Source organism: Akebia trifoliata, chromosome 11 (assembly GCF_017979445.1).
Source record: "Akebia trifoliata isolate Shusen 1 chromosome 11, ASM1797944v1, whole genome shotgun sequence".
NCBI lineage: Eukaryota > Viridiplantae > Streptophyta > Magnoliopsida > Ranunculales > Lardizabalaceae > Akebia > Akebia trifoliata.
The window spans coordinates 44393925-44414991 of NC_141385.1; the positions used below are offsets into that span (position 1 = coordinate 44393925).

General features: G+C 35.2%; 1 protein-coding gene across 1 annotated transcript; it reads left to right on the forward strand.

Moving 5' to 3' along the window:
• Window positions 1–17206: 17206 nt before the first annotated feature.
• LOC147391955 (Ankyrin repeat family protein) lies at window positions 17207–21067 on the forward strand. Its single transcript, XM_086459880.1, has 2 exons — window positions 17207–18679; window positions 20479–21067. Exons 1-2 carry the CDS (start codon window positions 17342–17344, stop codon window positions 20860–20862), a joined length of 1722 nt encoding a protein of 573 aa, XP_086316006.1. The 5' UTR covers window positions 17207–17341; the 3' UTR covers window positions 20863–21067.

Here is a 21067-nt window from a genome sequence, read left to right on the forward strand (position 1 = left end):
CGAAACAAGGGTGTACGGTACAAGGAGCTATTTTTGTCAGATCTGAGGGAACAAAGTCCTTGCTATCGGAAAGGTAAATTTTTTATTTTTATTTATTTTTATCTAGGTTTTAGCAATGTAATTTACTTGGGAAGTTAGTAGAGACCGGCTTTGGCCGGGCGGGGTTGGTGCCTAACACCTTCCAACCCCGTAACGTGATCCCCGGACTCTTTTTCTCTTTCGTAGATTAGTTTGCCTTTTTTTAGAGTCAGTTTGGTTCCTAGACCTTAATAACTAGGTGGCGACTCCCAAACCTCAAGGGTCAAAAGCGGATCCACGCACCCCGCGGATCAAGGGCGCTTTCAGTGGCGACTCCACTGGGGACTATTGAGGATCAAACTTGAAAAATCCCAAGTATGGGAGCATTGCCAAGATGACATAGTTTTTTTTTATTATTTAGTTAGATTTATTTTATTTATTTTTTCTGTTTATTTATTTTTTTGTCTTGATTGTAGATGATTTTGGGTATTGCATTTTTTTTCCAATTAAGGATCACTTTTTGATGATTCCTAAATAATGAAAGATTCAAATTGACTTATGAAAATGATGGAATGATGAAGGTTTGACAGAAATATTAAAACGTTTTTAGAGAATATTCTAGTGAGAATTAAGTCTGAGAACCTCTTAATAAAACATAGATCTCATCGAGTATATTAATTTAGAATCTGAGTTCACTCAATTTCGTTATCGGAAGCTTTAGATATCATCGATGCAAGTTCGATCTGTAAATCTGGAATTATTTCTGAATGAAAGTTGGGACAGCAACGTTAAAACGTTTTTAGAGAATATTCTAGTGAGAATTAAGTCTGGGAGCCTTTACTAAAACATAGATCTTATCGAGTAGATTAATTTAGAATCTGAGTTCACTCAATTTCGTTATCGGAAGCCTTAGATATCATCGATGCAAGTCCAATCTGTAAATCTGGAATTATTTCTGAATGAAAGTTGGGACAGCAACGTTAAAACGTTTTTACAGAATATTTTAGTGAGAATTAAGTCTGGAAGCCTTTTAATAAAACATAGATCTCATCGATTAGATTAATTTAGAATCTGATTTCACTCAATTTCGTTATCGAAAGCCTTAGATATCATCGATGCAAGTTTAATCTGTAAATCTAGAATTGTTTATGAATGAAAGTTGAGACAACAATGTTAAAACGTTTTTACAGAATATTCTAGTGAGAATTAAGTTCGGGAACCTATTAGTAAAACGTAGATCTCATCGAGTAGATTAATTTAGAATCTGAGTTCACTTAATTTCGGTATCGGAAGTCTTAGATATCATCGATACAAGTTCAATCTATAAATCTGAAATTATTTCTGAATGAAGGTTGGGACAGCAATGTTAAAACGTTTTTACAGAACATTTTAGTAAGAACTAAGTTTGGGCACCTATTAATAAAATGTAGATCTCATCGAGTAGATTAATTTAGAACTTGAGTTCATTCGATTTCGTTATCGGGAGCCTTAGATATCATCGATGCAAGTTCGGATTGTATTTTCCTAATTCACAGAAAATCCGAATTTATCTAATGTTAGCTCAATTAATGTTCCTGAGAGTGAGCTCATCTCAACCATTGTCATTCTATCATCAATGTAACACCTAATGGAATCTCGATTTATTTTGGATCACCCAAAAGTAACCCTTGATTGGACCATAGACAACAAATTTGTGGGCCTTTTTAATGTTGGATAAGATTAATTATTATTTGTGTTATATGCCCATATAATGTGTCATGATCTCTACAGATATATTTGTGATGTGTTTGCTTTCATCTTAACTTAGATGCGATGGGTTTTGTATTATTTTCTTGATCAATATTCATTTGATATCCATGTGTGATGACATAATCTGGCCCATGGGCCCATGTGCTTGAAAAAGACCCCGGGCACACCCCACCCTGTTTTGCACACACCACATACACGTTTACTGTTTTGCACACTTACACGTCCTATATAGCCAACGTGGCACTAGTGCGTGGCCCGATCTCTTTGGAGATGCGACGTCATTCATGAAAACCACAACTCCAGTCACGTACCTTAAGGTATATCAAACTGGGGCATCAATATCGTCTGATCAAGTGATTCTGAGAGATATATTGATGCACCCAGGCTGGAGCGACCTGAGCCTTTTACCTATTGTGAGCCACACAGTCACATGTCCCAATTGCCAACGTAGTACTAGTACGTGGTCTGTCCCCTCGTGGGATGCCAAACCATTTATGAAAGCTACAACTCTTGACTCGTACCCTTAGGTATATAAAAGATAATCCAAGTATATCAATTGCACTTCTTGGTCAAAACCGGTGCCTAAGCAAGATCTTGCCCCGATGTACCCTACTGTACGAGGGGGATAGACTACGTCTATTCTAGACGAGAGGTATTTAAGTGGGCCCTTGTTCAGCATTGTGCGCCACTTCTCAACTGGAGATCAAACTGGTTGTTTTTGGCTTCAGAGGAGTGAGTTGAGGTTTTTAGATTATCACCTATACGGTATATCAAACCAAGTCACCATGTATCGAGAGGTATATAGGTGTGCTTGGGCAAGGGTGGTTAGATAAAAATGCATTGCACGTAGTAAACCTAGAGTCTAGAAGCCTTCCTATAGGTCATGACCCGAGCTGACTATGGGTGTTCCCGGATTGCTTTATTCAATCCAACCAACAGGTAGGTGGGCAGACCGATCCAGAATAATCAAATAAAACCCGCAATATCGGTCCGACCCAATCCGTGAAATGTACCGATTAATTTGAACCATTTAAATCGGTTGGCCCAATTGACAAATGGATCAAACTGATCAATACCAAATCAGTTGGACTAATTGGTTTCACTTTTAAGGATCCAGACCACTTTGTATAAAAAGATTCGATCATAGGATTAAGTTAGTTTGTCTGATAAAAGGTTCAATCCCAATCAGGAGTAGACCCGCGTTTAATCTTTCTCACTTTCTTGGTCACTATAGACTTATGGTGCATTTGGATTCGATATTTTTCGCCAAACTTGGGCTATTTTATGTCAAAACTTTAATCATGTGGTTAAGAGTCAAACCTTTAGAGTCAATGGTTAACCTTGGTTTACTTCCAATTAGGTGATAATTGGTCCTAAACGTTCTAAACCTCCATCTGTACCACTTTGGGTCCGTGAAAATAGTCGTCTTTCTAGAGTACCATTGCCAAGTAGTCAGTCTTTGCCACGAGAAGAAACGAGTACCATGGATGAAGCTGCACTCCGTCAGATTTTAGAATCTTTTCAAGCACAGATTATTGCTTCTGTCCAAATACAAATTGAATCCCTAAAAATTGAAAAGGGAAAAGATAAAGCTATAGAACCTCAGGATGTGTTTGACCTCGTTGAAAACCAAGAAGATGATCAATTACACGTCGACCCTGTCCTAGCTCATCGAATAACTCAGGTTGAAACTGCTTTGAAGAATATCAAAGACCCTGACGATCTCGCCCTTGGATTAGGGGCAATGACATTATTTCCTACAGTCCGTCTGCCAGAAAAGTTCACAATGCCAGATAAGGATAAATTTGATGGGACTGGATGCCCTACGACTCACTTAAAAATATATGTCGGTATCATGCAATCTCAGGGTCTAAGTGAAGAACAGATGGCTCAACTTTTTCAAAGAACCCTTACAGGTCCTGCCCTACGCTGGTTAATGTCATTGGACTCGTCTCGGGTAAGAACATGGCATGAATTGATGAAGGAGTTTATTAGTCGGTATTCATTTAACACGGATATTGAACTTACAAGAAGAGATCTAGAAACTACTAAATAGAAATCCGGGGAAACTTTCACTGAGTTCATTGCTCGATGGAGAGCTAAAGTCGCTCAATTGTGGGACCGACCTCAAGAGAAGGAATAAGTCAAGATTATCCTCAGGAATCTAACTCCAAATTATGCCAAGTACTTGATGCCTCAGTACCTTCCTACTTTTCAATCCCTCCTTGAGGCTGAAAATCAAGTTGAGGATGCCTATTCTTCGGGACTTTTTGGTAACTCGTCTTAGTCAAAATCCAAATATTTCAAACATAATGTCAATTCCTTACAAGTGGCCAACACCTCCTTCGCACTATCTCCTCAAGTTACTCCGCCTTCACAAGATAAGCCTAGGAGACAATTTGCCAATCTTGGAATGTCCCTTAGTATTGCTTATCAAAAATTGATGAAAAAGGGATTGCTAATACCTTTACGACCTAAGCCTTTGCCTAATCCTCTTCCCCCAAACATGGATAATGGGCAATTCTGTGAATTCCATCAGATGCCTGGTCATGTTCTTGACAGGTGTATTACTCTCCGACATGCTATCCAAGACCTTATTGAGCAAGGAAAAGTCACCATACCCACTCCTACTACTTCCAATGTTAAGACTAACCCTTTGCCTACCTTTCAAAATCAACCCCCTCCTACTCTAAACCTAATATCAATATCCAAACCCGAATCAGTTGACCCAGTTTCCTTCATTCACTCAATCGGTCTTAACAGTGCATTCGCTCCTTGCCAGAATGAGCTCAACTACCCTAAGACAGTGACAAAACTGAAGAACAGAGAAATTATTAAAGCAACGGGTTGTCCAGCATATGATAGGCTTGAATCAGAATATGAAGAGATAATAAAAGCAAACAAGTTCAAGTCATCCATCGAAGATAACTGAAGTGGCATAGACTCTAGAATTGTGTCCCTCCATTCAGAATGATGTCGTCTTTTAAGTCTTTTTAGTTTCTGTTACCTTTAGTTGCGTCAGTCTTTGAATTCAGTTCTTCATTTTTTTGGGTTTTAGTAAGGTTTGTCAGTCTATGTTCTTTTCAATTTCAATAAATAAAGAAGCTTTTGATTATCATGTGTGCAATAATGATATGAACATAAAATCTAACATGAGAAATGACTTAAAGCTCACTAATCAAATTTGATAAATATTGGAATTAAAGAGTACACTCAAGAAGTGCAAATTGGTGATACGTTATCCTCAAGATAACATGAGAGAATAGTAAACTTACCTGAGAAATTCAAACAATGTTCTTGCATTGTCTCATAAAGATATATGGATGAATTACACAAAAACATAGATCAAGTCAAGAGTGATTTCAAAATCAAAGATTATCGGTAAAAGATGATATAGCTGAAAGCATCAACAAATATGTTAAGACTTACAAGTGAATCTACCATGTTTCTCACTTAAAAGAGGAGAGTTTTCATTCATAAGAGAATAAAAGATTATCTCGAAGTTTTAGCAGAGTTGAATAGTTAGAAAATTCGATCATACTCGATTTCACAAAAGAAGACTGAAGAATATTCATTCTCAAAAGAAGACTTAAGAATATTCATTCTAAAAGAAGACCTTACTCGACAGAGCAATCCAGATATCGAATTCCTGAAACTTTGACCAAGTTAAGCTGCATTCATCAAAGGAGGCCTTCTTTGGTCGAACAATTATCCTATCTTACCAAAAAAGAAAAAAAAAACCTTCTTTAACCCCTTGAAGTCTTTAAAAAAATAAAAGCAATAACCTCTTCTTTCTAAACCATACTGACCAACCTTGGGAGGGAATCTTAGTATGAACTACGTTTTGACCTGATCCCAAAAGAAAAAATAAATATATTTGGGGTACGTAGGCAACCTGAGAAGTTACTTCAGGCCCGATCATGAAAAAAAAAAAATATTCTCTTAAGGAAAGTATCATCCAAAAGGAAAATCCCCTATTAAAAGGTTCAAAAGAAGATAATGTCAAACTAGGGGCATTAGCAAAAAAAAGGAAAAGAATGCCAAACTAGGGGCATAAAAAAAAAGAGTCAAAAGAATTTACAGAAAATAATGACAAAAAAAGAGAATATTAGACTAGGGGCATTTTGGGAAGTTGAGCCTTTTACCCTTTCTTCTAAACCATGTCCTAAGCCTACCTATTAAGTCCTCCTGAATGTTAATTGATTCGGTTAAGGTGCAAGGAACTAAGAAGTTGTCGAGTTAGTTATTCAAGATCATCAAGAAAAAAAGAGAAGCCCGCTAAGTCAAAAACCCGAAAATGCGACTTAGGCAAAATTTAGGGCATAACCATAAAAAAAGAAAGCCTGCTAGGTTGAAAACCTAAAAAGGTGACTTAGGCAAAAATCAAGGCATCATCAGAAAAAGAAAAATAAATCTCGCTAGATTGAAAACCTAAAGAGGCGATCTAGGCAAAAATTAGGGCATCATCAAATGGGAGGAAATGTCCTATCAAAAAGAAAAACTCAGAAGGAAGCTTGTGTAGAAACTAGAAAATGCATAACCATTCAAGCCACAATATTCATTTTTTAACCAAGAGCTTACATCCAACGAAGACAATGTTGAAGTCAAAAAAATCAGAAATCATCTTGAACATTGTAGGATCTTCAAAAGTATGTTTACTTGTTCAAGTGTTCGCTAATGGAAGATGTAGAATCATCAACCACTTTGAAGAGAAAGATCTTCTATTCTAATATTTATCAAGAGTTTTTAAGTCCTGCTCAAGCATTTTTCAAAAATAATTATCAATTCTTTATTGCACATATGATAATCTTAAGAGTCTTAAATTTAAGAGAATGTCAGTTCTTCTATCTGTCATACATCAGAGTCCGTATTTTTCAAGAGTAAGCCATTCCATCAATCTCGTAGTCAAGTCCCAGTTAAAGCCAACCTTGAAACTAGGGGCATTTTTGTAGGTCATTTAATTCCAAAATTTTTGTTCTTAATCACATGATAAAAAGAAAATCATACAAAAGCTTAAAAGTCCGGCGAAGCCCAATGATAATTATGAATCCAAATGCATGATAAGCCAATAAAGGCCTGATCTTTTAAACTTTGAGCTCGATTTTGAATCATAGAATGAATTAATAGGATTGTTTAAATTCTTATAAATCTAAGCCCGAGAAACGTGACTTAGTAAGTTCGAGTCCGAGAAACGAGACTCCAACTTTTTGAATCATAGAATGAATAGGCTTTTTGAAGTGCCTACAAACCTAAGTGCGAGTCCGAGAAACGAGACTCCAACTTTTTGAATCATATAATGAATAGACTTTTTGAAGTGCCTACAAACCTAAATTCGAGTCCGAGAAATGAGATTCCAACCTTTTGAATCATAGAATGAGTGGGCTTTTTGAACTGCCTACAAACCTAAGTTTGAGTCCGAGAAACGAGACATCAACTTTTTGAATCATAGAATGAATAGGCTTTTTGAAGTGCCTACAAACTTAAGTTCGAGTCCGAAAAACGAGACTCCAACTTTTTGAATCATAAAATGAATAGGTTTTTTGAAGTACCTACGAACCTAAGTTCGAGTCCGAGAAACGAGACTCCAACTTTTTGAATCATAGAATGAGTGAGCTTTTTGAAGTGCCTACAAACCTAAGTTCGAGTCCGAGAAACGAGACTCCAACCTTTTGAATCATAGAATGAGTGGGCTTTTTGAAGTGCCTACAAACCTAAGTTTGAGTCCGAGAAACGAGACTTCAACTTTTTGAATCATAGAATGAATAGGCTTTTTGAAGTGCCCATAAACTTAAGTTCGAGTCCGAGAAACGAGACTCCAACTTTTTGAATCATATAATGAATAGGCTTTTTGAAGTGCCCATAAACCTAAGTTCGAGTCCGAGAAACGAGACTCCAATATTTTGAATCATAGGCTTTTTGAAGTGCCTACAAACCTTAGTTCGAGTCCGAGAAACAAGACTCCATGTTTAATAGGATTGTTTAAGTTCCTGTAAACCTTAGCCAGAGTCCGAGAAACGAGACTCCAGCTTTGTTTGAATCATATTAAATTAACAGGGTTGTTTAAGTTCTTTAGCCCGAGAAGCTTGGCTACAATATGCTCAAGTCTGATAAACAGACTCATACTTTTTCAAACTCTAAAAAAGAATTTCAAATAGGATTTAACGAAGTTCCTACATTGTTATGACTCCAATTACTTTATTATTCAACCTTGCCATGATTGCTTTCGTTGCATAAGCACATTTCAATTTTGAATCATTATTGTCAGTGAGAGATGATCTCTGGGACCTGACACATTTTTACTCAGTTTCACATAGTAGACACCCCATTTTTGCATCCGCCTGATTAATCAACTCGTCAACCCGATCGCAATGATTCCCAATGATGGATGTGTATTCCATTGCTTTATTTTGTTATCCGATATGTTTCAGAAATCCAGATGAGGTATCTCGAATTGACAAAACCTTATAAACCACGCTACGTTAGGAATACGACCCAGAACAGAAATATAGAAACTCATCATTTTGCAGATCAAAAAGAAGTTTCACGATAAAAATCACTAAAAATTGATCAATTACCCAAATACCCCTAACCTCAAAATAACCCTAGAGCCTACGTTACGCTTAGAAAAACTCTCTCGAACACATAAAATAACAAATCGGAACCAAATAAATCATTTCGCCAATTTTTAACAGAATTCGACAAAATTACGAAAATACCCCTCATAAAGCTCATGACCATTTTCACACAAAAATTTCATAAATGACACAAACTAATATTTCCATTGAATTCCTTACGAAAAATCGATTCTAAAACATCCTAGAACATTAAAAACCGACTTAAACGTGAAAAGTCCTCTCCGGGGGTAAAACGGTAATTTCACAAAATTTATAATTAAAAAATTTGAAATTAATAAATAAAATATTAAATAATTAAAGTGAAATATTAATGAAATTAATTTAAAATTTTGAACCGAAGAAATCGATCAATCGGATTTTCAAGTAAAATTGTTGAGGGTTCGTGAGATATTTCTTTAAGGACCCCTCCATTTGGGGGTCCAAAGAATTAAAGATATTTTAGAGGGGGGTTCTCCCAAAATTAAAAGTCAATCAAGCAAGACTAAGGTCAAGGTATTAAAGTCAATCAAGTGAGACTAAAGTCAAAATTAAAGTCAATTAAGCAAGACTGAAGTCAAGATATTAAAAGTCAATCAATTAAGACTAAAGTCAAAACATAAAAGTTAATCAAATAAGACCAAAAGTCATAATAGAGTTCTAATTAAATAATAACTCAATCTAAAAGAGTTCTAACTTAAAAACAATTCTACCTAAAATAATTCTAATTAAAACACAATTCTACCTAAAATAAGTATAACTAAAACACAACTCTAATTAAAAGAACTCTAATTAAATATTAACTCTATCCAAATCAACCCCTAAAAAACATCTATAAATAGAGGTGCTCACACCCTATTTTCGTATCAAATCATAAACCCTAAGAGAAGTAGGTTTAAAAGCCCCCCTAGCCTCCCATAAACCCTAGTTTTGAAGCCCCAACTCCTTACCTAACATCCCTCCTTCGTTTTAGCTTAAGAAACGCCTAAAAGCCTTCCAAAAACATTCCAAAATCCATAACAAACTTGAAGAATTCAGATCCAAAAATAAGGAGATACCTTGCCTCGGAGATCCGAAATCAAATCCGGAGACAGAACGAAGCAAGGGAGTACGGTATAAGGAGCTATTTTTGTCAGATCTGAGGGAACAAAGTCCTTGCTATCGGAAAGGTAAATTTTTTATTTTTATTTATTTTTATCTAGGTTTTAGCAATGTAATTTACTTGGGAAGTTAGTAGAGACCGGCTTTGGCCGGCGGGGTGGTGCCTAAACACCTTCCAACCTCGTAACGTGATCCCGGACTCTTTTTCTCGTTCGTAGATTAGTTTGCCTTTTTTTAGAGTCAGTTTGGTTCCTAGACCTTAATAACTAGGTGGCGACTCCCAAACCTCAAGGGTCAAAAGCGGATCCGCGCACCCCGCGGATCGAGGGCGCTTTCAACTATCTTAGCGGATTTTGTTAACATGTGCCTAAGGGCACACATTAAAGTGCACCAAATACACTTTGGGATCTATTTTTTGTACTGAAACTGCCCTCAATTTTTTTTGTTTGACCAAACATACCCTCGGGTGCTTGTTCCCAAGGTGTATTTAATGCACTTTAATGTGTGCCCTTAGGGCACATGTTAACAAGACCCTATCTCTGGTACTTTTCATTTTTGGAAACCTTCGAGCTCAAGTATTCGCATTTAATGTGATAATTGCAATCACCGACACTACTTAAGAGATTTTCAGGTATCCACTAAGCAAGTTTTGGATCTTCCATTATATATATATATACATAGGGGGGGGGGGGTTCATGGGACATATGTAAAACCATATGTAAAAACAATGATTTTTCAAAATATGGGTTAGAGGTTTTGGATTGAGCTGATTTTTTGCGATGATGGTCACTATGATGAGAAGATCATCCTCGCAAAAAATCAACTTAATTTGAAAATTCTAAATCCATCAAAAGTGATTTATAAATTATTGGCAAAAATTGGTAAAAAATCGACGATCCACATTCTAAATCACTTTTAATGGGGTTAGAAGTTTCATATTAGATTTTTTTTTCAGATGATCTTCTCATCATAGAGATCATCCTCACAAAAAATTAGCTCAATCCGAAACTTCTAACCATATTTTGAAAGTTTATTAATGTTACATTGTTTTTACATATGTTTTTTCATATGTCCCTTGATCCGTTTCCATATATATATATATATATATATATATATATTGATATTGACTTGATCATCAGAGGATTGTCTACCAGTAAATAGGTAGTAACAAAGAGGATGAGGATCAAATAAGGTAAAAGACCCCATAACAATAATTGACTAGATAATTCAGATATATATACTCCTCCACTTTTTAGTGAATATTTGAGTTATCCCCTATACAATCAAACTTATGACTTACCCTTCTTATCTGAGGTCTATTATGAGAAACTTAACAAAAAATAAAAAAACAACCATAGTGATCTCATATTCAACCTCTTATCGAGTAAACCTTTATTTTTCTTCTAAAAATCCTAATTTTTATGCCTTAGGGTTACCCTTGTTTTAGAACTTAAGATTCTATCTCCTTCATCCTTCAAAACTCAAGACATGTATGACTTTAAGGGGAAGTTGAAGATGATATCTTTATATTTGGAAAGAAAAACCACGGGTTTTCAGGAAGATGTAGAAGATGAGGCTTGATATGATGGGTAGAATAAGAGGTCCAATGAACTATCCTAACCATTTAATTTATCATACATTATTTAGATACTTGTTATTAATAAAATGGAAGCGAGATTATTCTTCAATGATATTCATTTTATTAGTGAAACTGGGTGATAATAATTAGCTAATGAATTATTGTCAACCATTGATCTATCTTCGTTATCAATATAAGTTAAATCAAGATTATTCTTTGTTCTAGAAACATGGTGGATCAACAAGCCCAAAATCCATGAATTTGTGTTTTTTTTTCTTAGTAACACTGGGGTTAACCAAGTGCTCAAAAAGTATATAATAATATATAATTGTCTAATAAATCATTATTAACTAATAATGGTCATTATTGTCGAATTTTGCAAGTTGCATTCCTCTCAAAATTTGTGTTAGTGCTGATGAGGTACTTTCAATTAATATTTCAGTGTTTCATCAACTGCATGAGACACCAATGTGATGCTTGCCAAATAAACTATGATAATGAAATTAGTAGAATTGTTGAGAAATGAATGTAGAAGTTGAACAATAATGAAAGAAGTTAACGTGGAAAGTTTTAAACACATTTCTTCATTCTTGCAAAATATATTTATTGCAAATATTAGACCTCTAATAGCAATGTCATGTGAATTATTTTCCATATGGGTTTTGGTGTGAAATCATTTAGGGTATGCTTGATAATAACTTGTTATGCGTGAAAGTCTGTAACTAGCGAATATCAATTGATTCTATGTGTGTTTGGGATGGTCAACCGGTGCAAGTTACCAACTCACCAAACCCTCCAACTCTCTAGAAAAGGTCTTCTCGACATTCACCCCTAAGGGGTGAATGTTGACAACTTTCTTGTGCGAGAGTTGTATATTCAACTCTCAAGTTATCTCCTTCCACAACACAGGTAACACTTCACACACACACACACACACACACACACACACACACACTCTCTCTCTCTCTCTCTCTCTGGTTTTTGTTTCACGTCTATCACCAAGCACAATCTCTATCTACTCTCCAATATCTCACAATCACATATGCCAATGCCAAGAAGATCCCAACTTCCTTTGAAACCCTAATGGATTTTCATGATAAACCCTAATTCAAACTACTCTTCTACCCTTCAAACCCTAATGGGTTTTCATGATAAACCTTAATTCTAACTCTGATTTTGCAATTTGGGGAAGAAACATAGGTTTAATTCTCAAACCAACCAAAGACCAAAGCTGTAATAAACTCTCATCCTCAACATTTGAGAGAACTATGAGAATTGAACTCTTGAATGTTCAATTCTCACAGTGAAGTCTCCTTTTCAAACACATCATTAATATATAATTAATTTTCTGCCATAAGAATGTCTAAGTTTAGCTATTGAGAAGTTTGCATATTTATTAAGAAAAGAACGTAAATGTTGATATAAGTAAATAAGCACAATAAGATTCTAGTAATATAGTCTTATTTGGTAGGTGTAGATTTTTTGAACTAATTAATGTCTTTAATACCACATAGTAAATAAGCATAATGACGTGCTATGGCATTTTACATAAGTATCAAGACGAATGTTATTAAGAAGAGCCGACCTACACTGCATTCATTGGACACTATGTTCAACACTGAACTGACATGATAGTGCACAGATAACCACACATTTCTTTCATTGAGATACAAATAAGGAAATCTAAGGTTCTCTATGCACCAACACATCATCTCAGTGTTGAACACAATGTCCAATGAAGGCCGTTCAACATTTTCCCATTAAGAAAGATGTTCATAAAAACACTAATCCCAATGAGATACATATCACTATTCCAATGTGGTTGAAAATTAGTATCTACAATTTCCAATAGAAATAAAAGTTATTTTTCTTCATTTTCATAATGTACATGGTAGATCATCATACTATAATGCATGGATTTTTCTTTTTATTAGTAACATTGGCGTTGACAATGTGCTCAAAAGGAAGATAATAATAATAACAATAATAATAATAATAATAATAATTGTCTAATGATAGATCAATAAATTCAAAATCCATGATTATCAACAACTGACGCTTGTTATCAGCAGAAGGAAAAAAATATTCTTCCTCAACATGGTCGATTAGCTAGCAGACCTAAAATATGTGCATTTCAAGTTTGTTAGTAAGATCAAGGTTGTCCATGTGCTCAAAAAGGTTGTGGATACCATTTTTCTGAGCACCTTAAGATGATAACACATGTAAGATAATTTTGAATTAATTATATTACCAATTTGAGTTGAATATTCATTAGAGGAAATAAGATAATCATAATGCTCAAAAAAATTAATCATTGAGCATATCAAAGGGAACGATAATTGAAATAATATTGATAATAATCACCTTGACAAAGTAATTTACTTGAAGAATGAAATATTAACTTTTATCATCTTGACAAAATAAATTCCTCACTTAAGTGAACAAACATCTTTTGAAGACAAAAATAAACTTGGAGAATAAGATATCCGACCAAAAACATAAATATAATAAGATGTAAAAAGGGAATAGATCAACTCAGAATTGGCAAGTAAGATACCGATTAGAAGAGTTCGAGATGTAAACTTAAGCCAAATAAAACAAGATTCTGACACCACCTTGTGTTCAAACACATTGATTAAAATAAATGTCTAATTTTCATTAATGTTACATTATATATAATTGTACAAGTTTACTGAAAACGCTAAATGAATATTTGATCACAATGAAGCTTATATCACAAGACATGTCGTAACTAACACATGCCTTCCACATAAGACATCTCATTACATAAGGATTATTTTCTTTTACCAGTATAAATATAAGTTAAACAAAAATTAAGGGGGTTGATCATCTAGGCATTTTACACATAATTACTTTTTAAACTTTCATTTGCTATTTGAGTTTTCAATTATGAAACAATGACTTCCGCATCTCAACATTTTTGGTAGGTATTACATTGACTCACCTACAAATGAAGAAGCAGTTGGAAAAAAGTTATAATTCAAAATTATTAGGAGCTACACAGATCTCGATGGATGTGTGTAATTTAACCATCACCACCATACTAATAATAATAATATTTAAACAAATGACTGCAAGTAATGATGCATGTTATCAATAGAAGTAAAATAAGTTCTTTGACATTCTTGGAACATTGTAGATTAGCAAACTCAAAATCTATAATTTCTTGTTTATTAGGAAGATCAAGGGTTGGTCATGTGCTTAGAAGTTAGATAATAGTAATCTTCTAATGAATGATTATCGAAGAATAGTGGTCTTTCGTTAGGTTGTAAACATACTCAAAAAGATGACAATAATAATTGACTAATGAATGATTGTCTGTTAACGAATTTCTACTATTAATAGAAGTAAAAACAAAAGATTCTTCTTCGATCATAGAGTATGAAGATCCTAGAGTTGTACGGATTTTCATAAAAAATCCCTTTCATGTTCATATTTTAAAAATATTCCTATAAAAACCCACTATGATGTAAAATTAAATGGTGATGAATCAAGAGATAGATCTACAATTACAATTATGATCATGAAGCTAAGCTTAGACAACCCGATGGAGATGGTGATGGAAGAACGAACTCCAACCTTAATTTTAACATCTTATTTTAAAGTAATTACAAAAAGCTCCTACGTATTACAAAATGATGATACTATATATATTGGAAGGTAATCATGAAGTCGGGTACTAAAAGAGTCGAACCTAAGGCGTGGGAACACTTTCTATACATCTTACTAACTTGCTAATTTGGCATCTTCAAATGATGATTATATTATTAGTCCTATAGTCTTACAACAATCCTATCCAATATTTTCTTTCAGTCCTAGTGAAATGATTCGGTGGGTTTTTTCAACATTGGACTAGAATAGATATTTTAACTTGTTCATTTCCCTTGATGCAGTAAATATCAATGTTAAGGACTATTGTATGAGAAATCATGAAAGGGTAGCATATAATAATCATTATTGATACGTTCCTCACCAAAAATAGCATCGCTCGAAATGGAAACAAATCCAATATCAAAGTCAATTACAATGCTCTCAAAATCCACTTCTTCCTCAAGACTTTTATAGAAAAAATTCTTCGTCAAAATTGTTAATTGTACTCAACATCATGACACTATACTCATCAACAATCATCTTTTTTTCATGGTCTTGATGGTGGAGTCTAATAGCACCAGCCCTCAAGAGTGTGTAAGATGAAATATCAAGCAACTTTGAAAGAAAACCCATAAACTCTAGGTCCAAAGTGTATTATAATAACAATTGTTGCGGAATGGTGGTTAGATTTAATGGAAATGAAATTTGCTTAAAAGATAATAAAATTCTCCATTTTTTTTCACTAAAATACAAATTAAAAAAGAATTATTGTAAAACTTTTCTATGAAAAAGAAAAGTAAGATTTTAGATTATTACAACTTATTAGTATTTATCCAATTAGGATATTTTTGAATGATTTTGACATACTCGTCATCAAAATGCTAATCATCTTGTTGTGGATTCCAGTTCATAAAAAATTTAAGAACACTCTAATGTCCAATGGATTATTTGAAAACGATTGAAATAAGAAGAAATTCCTTGTGAGGGGAAGTAATGCTAAAAACAAAAAAAAAAAAAAAAAAGATTTGGGCCCATAAGAAATTTGTAGATTATATTTTTCTAAGCTTTTTCAAATTGAGACATGTGTTTCCTCACCAATGAATAATAAATCAAACTTGATCAAAGAACACAAATAAATTTATAAAAATAAATACCTAGAAATTAATTTATTTCTAAGATGTAATGGTTACCTCAAAACTTTCTTTTAAAGTAGATCAGAAAAATTATTCCTAGGTTTAAGTATTTTTATATGTTCGGTCTAATGTTAAAAGCTTTTACAAAAATAACACTAAGGATAGTTTCGATTACACCCTCAAAGCAAAACAACTTCGTCAATAACTTGGAATATAATTTTATACTATCAAAAAATAAAAACTATGATAGATACCAAGTAGTATTTTATTCATATCAAAACCACATTTTATTGGCATTTACGATCTTTCATTGATAAACACAAAAACACAAATTTATCGACAATCGTGAAAAAGAACATTCTTATGGTAGAAAATCAATTCATCAATAAATGATCAGTTTAACAGCAACGCATGTTCAATAGAGGTAAAATGGGATTTAAACAAAAACACATTTCTATTTTCTCGCTCTTGCATTCTAATATCTTATTTTGATAATTATACTTTTACTTATTTATTTACTGAATATTAACTTATTAACTTGATCGTCGGAAAGTCTGTTTGACAAATACAACATTATGTTCAAGATATATAATAATGGATTGGATATATGAAGAACTAATCATTAGAAGATTTACAAATCTCAATCATGATTGATGAGTTAGTAATGGACACGAGATGCCTGTCGTTCAACTGCTACATCCATCAATGCCCACATATATGGGAAATGTTCAGCACCCTAAGTTTTACCACACACTTTAACAAACGTTTTTTGTCTTACATGGGTTAAAAGTTTTGGAATGAGCTGATTTTTGGTGAGGATGATCTCTATGATTAGAAGATCATCCTCCCCAAAAATCAGCCTATTCCGAAATGTTTAGCCCCATGTTTACAAGTTGAAAAATCGTGGACCGTCCATTTTTTGTAAATCATTTTTTATGGGGTTAGAAGTTTTGGAATGAGCTGATTTTTGGTGAGGATGATCTCCTCACCATAGAGATCATCCTCACCAAAAATCAGCCCATTCCGAAACTTCTAACCCATGTAGGACAAAACGCGTTTGTTAAAGTGTGTGGTAAAACTTAGGGTGCCGAACGGGACCCCACATATATATATATATATATATATATATAGACTATATACTTTGTATCGAAGGGCACATTTTAATGAGGTACTGAAATAGAATTATGATGAAACCAAGGGTTTCACCCTTAATTCCAAAAAGTCGCGCCGAATAGTCCCCCCCTCCCCCCTGTTATTAGAAAATAAATTTTGTCCACCCCGTCCGTTCGACTGCGTCCTTTCTCCTGTACCATTATCTCTTTTGTGTAGAATCTCGAGGCTATTCAAATGGTCTATACCACGAGACGACAGTCTGCCGTAGACTAACGCTAACACTGTCCAAAAGATAAAGACAAAACCATCATCTCTTCTCCTCTTTCTTCTATAAAACTCAACAACTGTAAAACAGTCAAAAATAAAACCCAAAAAACCTTCAAAACCTGATCAGTATACCGAATCAGACCTCTCTCTCTCTCTCAATGGCGATTCGGACAGAAGACTATGCTCACAGTCCGGTCCACTACGCCGTAGCATTAGGAGACCACACAACCCTCTCTCGACTCGTCTCCTCTCTCCCAAGACTCACCGATCCATCCAAAATTCACACTGAGTCAGACTCACTCTCACAAGAACGACTCGCTGATCAGATCTCCTCCATCCTCGATTCCCGTAATGTCCCTAACCGTGAAACCCCTCTCCATCTCGCTGTTCGTCTCAACGATTCATTCGCCGCACGTACACTCGCTTCCGCCGGTGCCGACATTTCACTCCAGAATGCCGTCGGTTGGAATCCCTTACAAGAAGCCGTCTGTCGCCGGAGCTCGGAAATCTCTTTAACTCTCCTCCGACTTCATCACCGATCCGCCTGGTCGAAATGGCGCCGGAGACTCCCTCGCCTTGTCGCTGTTCTTCGCAGAATGCGAGACTTCTACATGGAGATTTCCTTCCATTTCGAAAGCTCGATCGTTCCCTTTGTTGGCAAGATCGCTCCTTCAGACACGTATAAGATCTGGAAACGAGACGGTAATCTTCGAGCAGATACGTCTCTTGCTGGATTCGATGGATTGAAGATCCAACGTGCAGATCAGAGTTTTTTGTTTCTAGGAGATGGAGATCGAGACCTTGATCTCCCTTCCGGATCACTACTAGTACTCAATCGCGACGATCGGAAGATTTTCGATGCATTCGAGAACGCCGGAGGTCCAATGTCGGAATCTGACATTGCCGGATTCTGTTCCCAAACAAGTGTCTACCGGCCTGGAATGGATGTCACCAGAGCAGAACTCGTCGGAAGAACAAACTGGAGAAGACAAGAGAGGACGGAAAACGTCGGAGAGTGGAAAGCTAAGGTTTTTGAGATCCACAACGTTGTGTTCAGTTTCAGAACAAGGAAAGTCGCCGGAGAAACAGCCGGAGATTCTGCCGGTGGTGAACAGGTTTTACCGTTGGAGCTCGATGAGGACGAAGATGGGTTTTTGGTTGCCGAGAATCCAAATTTCGGTTTCTCGTCAGATCATCGAAGACACAGTAGCTTTGTTCGTGAGGAGAGAGAGTGGGTTTCGATAGGGAGGAAAAGCTTCGATGTGGCGGCGCCCGTAACGGAACGGAAACGTGTTCCGTCAGTGTTACCACCACCAACTAAGGAGAGAGAATACGTGAAGAGTTTACGGCCGTCAGTTTGGTTAACGGAACAGTTTCCGTTAAAGACGGAGGAACTTCTGCCGTTACTTGATATTCTGGCCAACAAGGTTAAGGCCGTACGGCGTCTCAGAGAATTGCTGACAACGAAGTTCCCGCCCGGTACATTTCCTGTAAAGGTAAGGGTAAATTTGGAAAACTATAAAAACAAAAATGGGTCCACATATGAATCTCTGACTATTGCTTTTTTTTAACTTCTTTCGATACTTTTCTTGATAATCGAGAGATCAGAAGTTTTAGTGGGGTCCATCTGCACCGTTGATTAGTGTGATGGGACATTGATGTCTCATCAACGATCATAAGATGTGGGACCTAATGATGAATATTTCGTGATCCCGACACGTTTCGGTTTTTTTTTTGTCTTTTTCGTGTCGTATCGTGTCGTTGACTGGTGCTTTGGGTGTACTAGACCGGCTCAACTTCCTATAAAATTGATGGAGATTATGCGATCTCTGATCAAGACCGTACAAATAATATCTTCTTCGATGGACCCCTCATTCGCTTTTGGGCTCTTTAAAAACCTTGACCATCTACTTGGTATGTTTTTGTCTTAATTATATTTAATTGCGTGTTTGGGGATCATTTATTAAATATAATGCTGTCGTTCTCGAGTAAACCCCTTACTTTAGTGCAGGCTGTTGGGATGGCACTTAGATTTAGATATATAGAATCTCGAGGAGAATTAATCTATACTAATCTGCCGTGTCATCCTGAAATTCCTCACTTTTTCAAAATCGAGTGAATATCCAGTGTGACAGGGTTCACTGACAAGTCAGTGAGCTGTAAGAATCCGGCCAACCCATGAAAAGATTCTCAGTCTTAATCTTAAGCTTACAAAAATTTTACACCATTTAATTGGAGATTTTATTGGAACACCAACTTTTATTGTTGGAACATCAATCCCTTTTGAAATTAAAGGGATCTTCTGCATTAGATTGGTTTGTTAAAAGTAGAAGTTGGTGTTTTAATAGAAGCTCTCTTAAATTGATGCCCAATTATGTAAAGTGGAATGCTAATGTCCAAGCTGTCACGCCGACCTTAGCATTGTCCACCAAATTCACCTTCCAATATTACCCTTTTGCATTTTGTCTTCTAGTGAAAAAGATAAGGGTATATTCGTCTTTTATATGATAAATGTTTGTTTATATAATAAATGTCAAAGGTATTTTAGTCTTTTTTATTTAAATATTTTTTTTTTAAGGAAATGCTTTGACAATCACTGCCAACATAATAAATGCATTTTTTAAGGGCATAATAAATGTATAAATGTATTTATTATGTAAAAGATTAATATATCTTAATCATTTTCACTATAAGACAAAATGATAAGGGATATTATTGGAAAAAAATATATAATGGAGAATGCTAACCTTCCCCATGAGGTCTTGGACTTAGCATTCCCCTTATGTAAATGAGTAATCCAAGATAAGCATCTTCAAGATATGTATTTTCGTGATATGCATAAATCCCTATCATTGTATTGTGTATTTATATTTATACTGTTGGGGTTAGTAGTCACAGCCCGTTTCATGTATGCATATTATGTATAATTAGACGTTTTATAACAAGAAATAAATAATTGTATTACATTATAATAAAATAATAAGTTTAGTCTCAACTCTTGTCAATTTTTCAACTAGGATAGAGATTGGGTCCCTATTTTCAACTTAACACAATCTCAAATGGCTTCAAATGATTTTGAAAATGTTCGAATTTAACATTTTTATGTAGATTCCGAAAAATCAATGGGAGATCAGCTTAATTCTGTTAGAATCAGGTTTGGGTTTAGTCGACTTAGACCCAATCGAGTTACAGAGCTAATCTAAAGCCTATTGACAGCCCTATGCATAATTTCATTTATTGGTTATATTAGGTGGATCCTACATTTGTTTTATTTAATTGGTGATTTGTGATGCAGGTTGCGATTCCAGTGGTACCCACAGTTAGAGTGGTGATCACATTCACAAAGTTTGTTGATTTACAACCATCTGAACAGTTTTTCACTCCCCTCTCGAGTCCCAGACATTTTCTTCAAAGTCTTCCTGAAGAACCACAACAACAACAACAACAACAACAACAAAAGCAAAGACAAACAGAGAAATACTCATCATTCTCGTCGTCGTCGTCATCATCATCTTCTTGGTTGAGGAGGACAAACAGTTTCGCAAGTAAGCAAAATCAACGGTGTTCAGTAGCTAATCAAACTGACCCATTTGCAATTCCTAGTGATTACACATGGACAAGTATCGATGAAAAGGGTCGAAAGATGAAGAAATCCAAGTCCACAAGGAAGACCAAATAGAGTAATTGATTTTGATTAGAATTGGCCCCACTCAATAAAAATGTACATAAAGATATGCTGAAACAGACTGGGAGAGGGAGTATTTTTATATATACAAAGACACAAGAAGGAGAGAGGGAATGTTGGGAAGAAGAGTGGGACCTGAAATCTTGGGTTTTTTGTGGATTTAGTTTATTATAATCAATGTATTAAAACATTTCTTTAA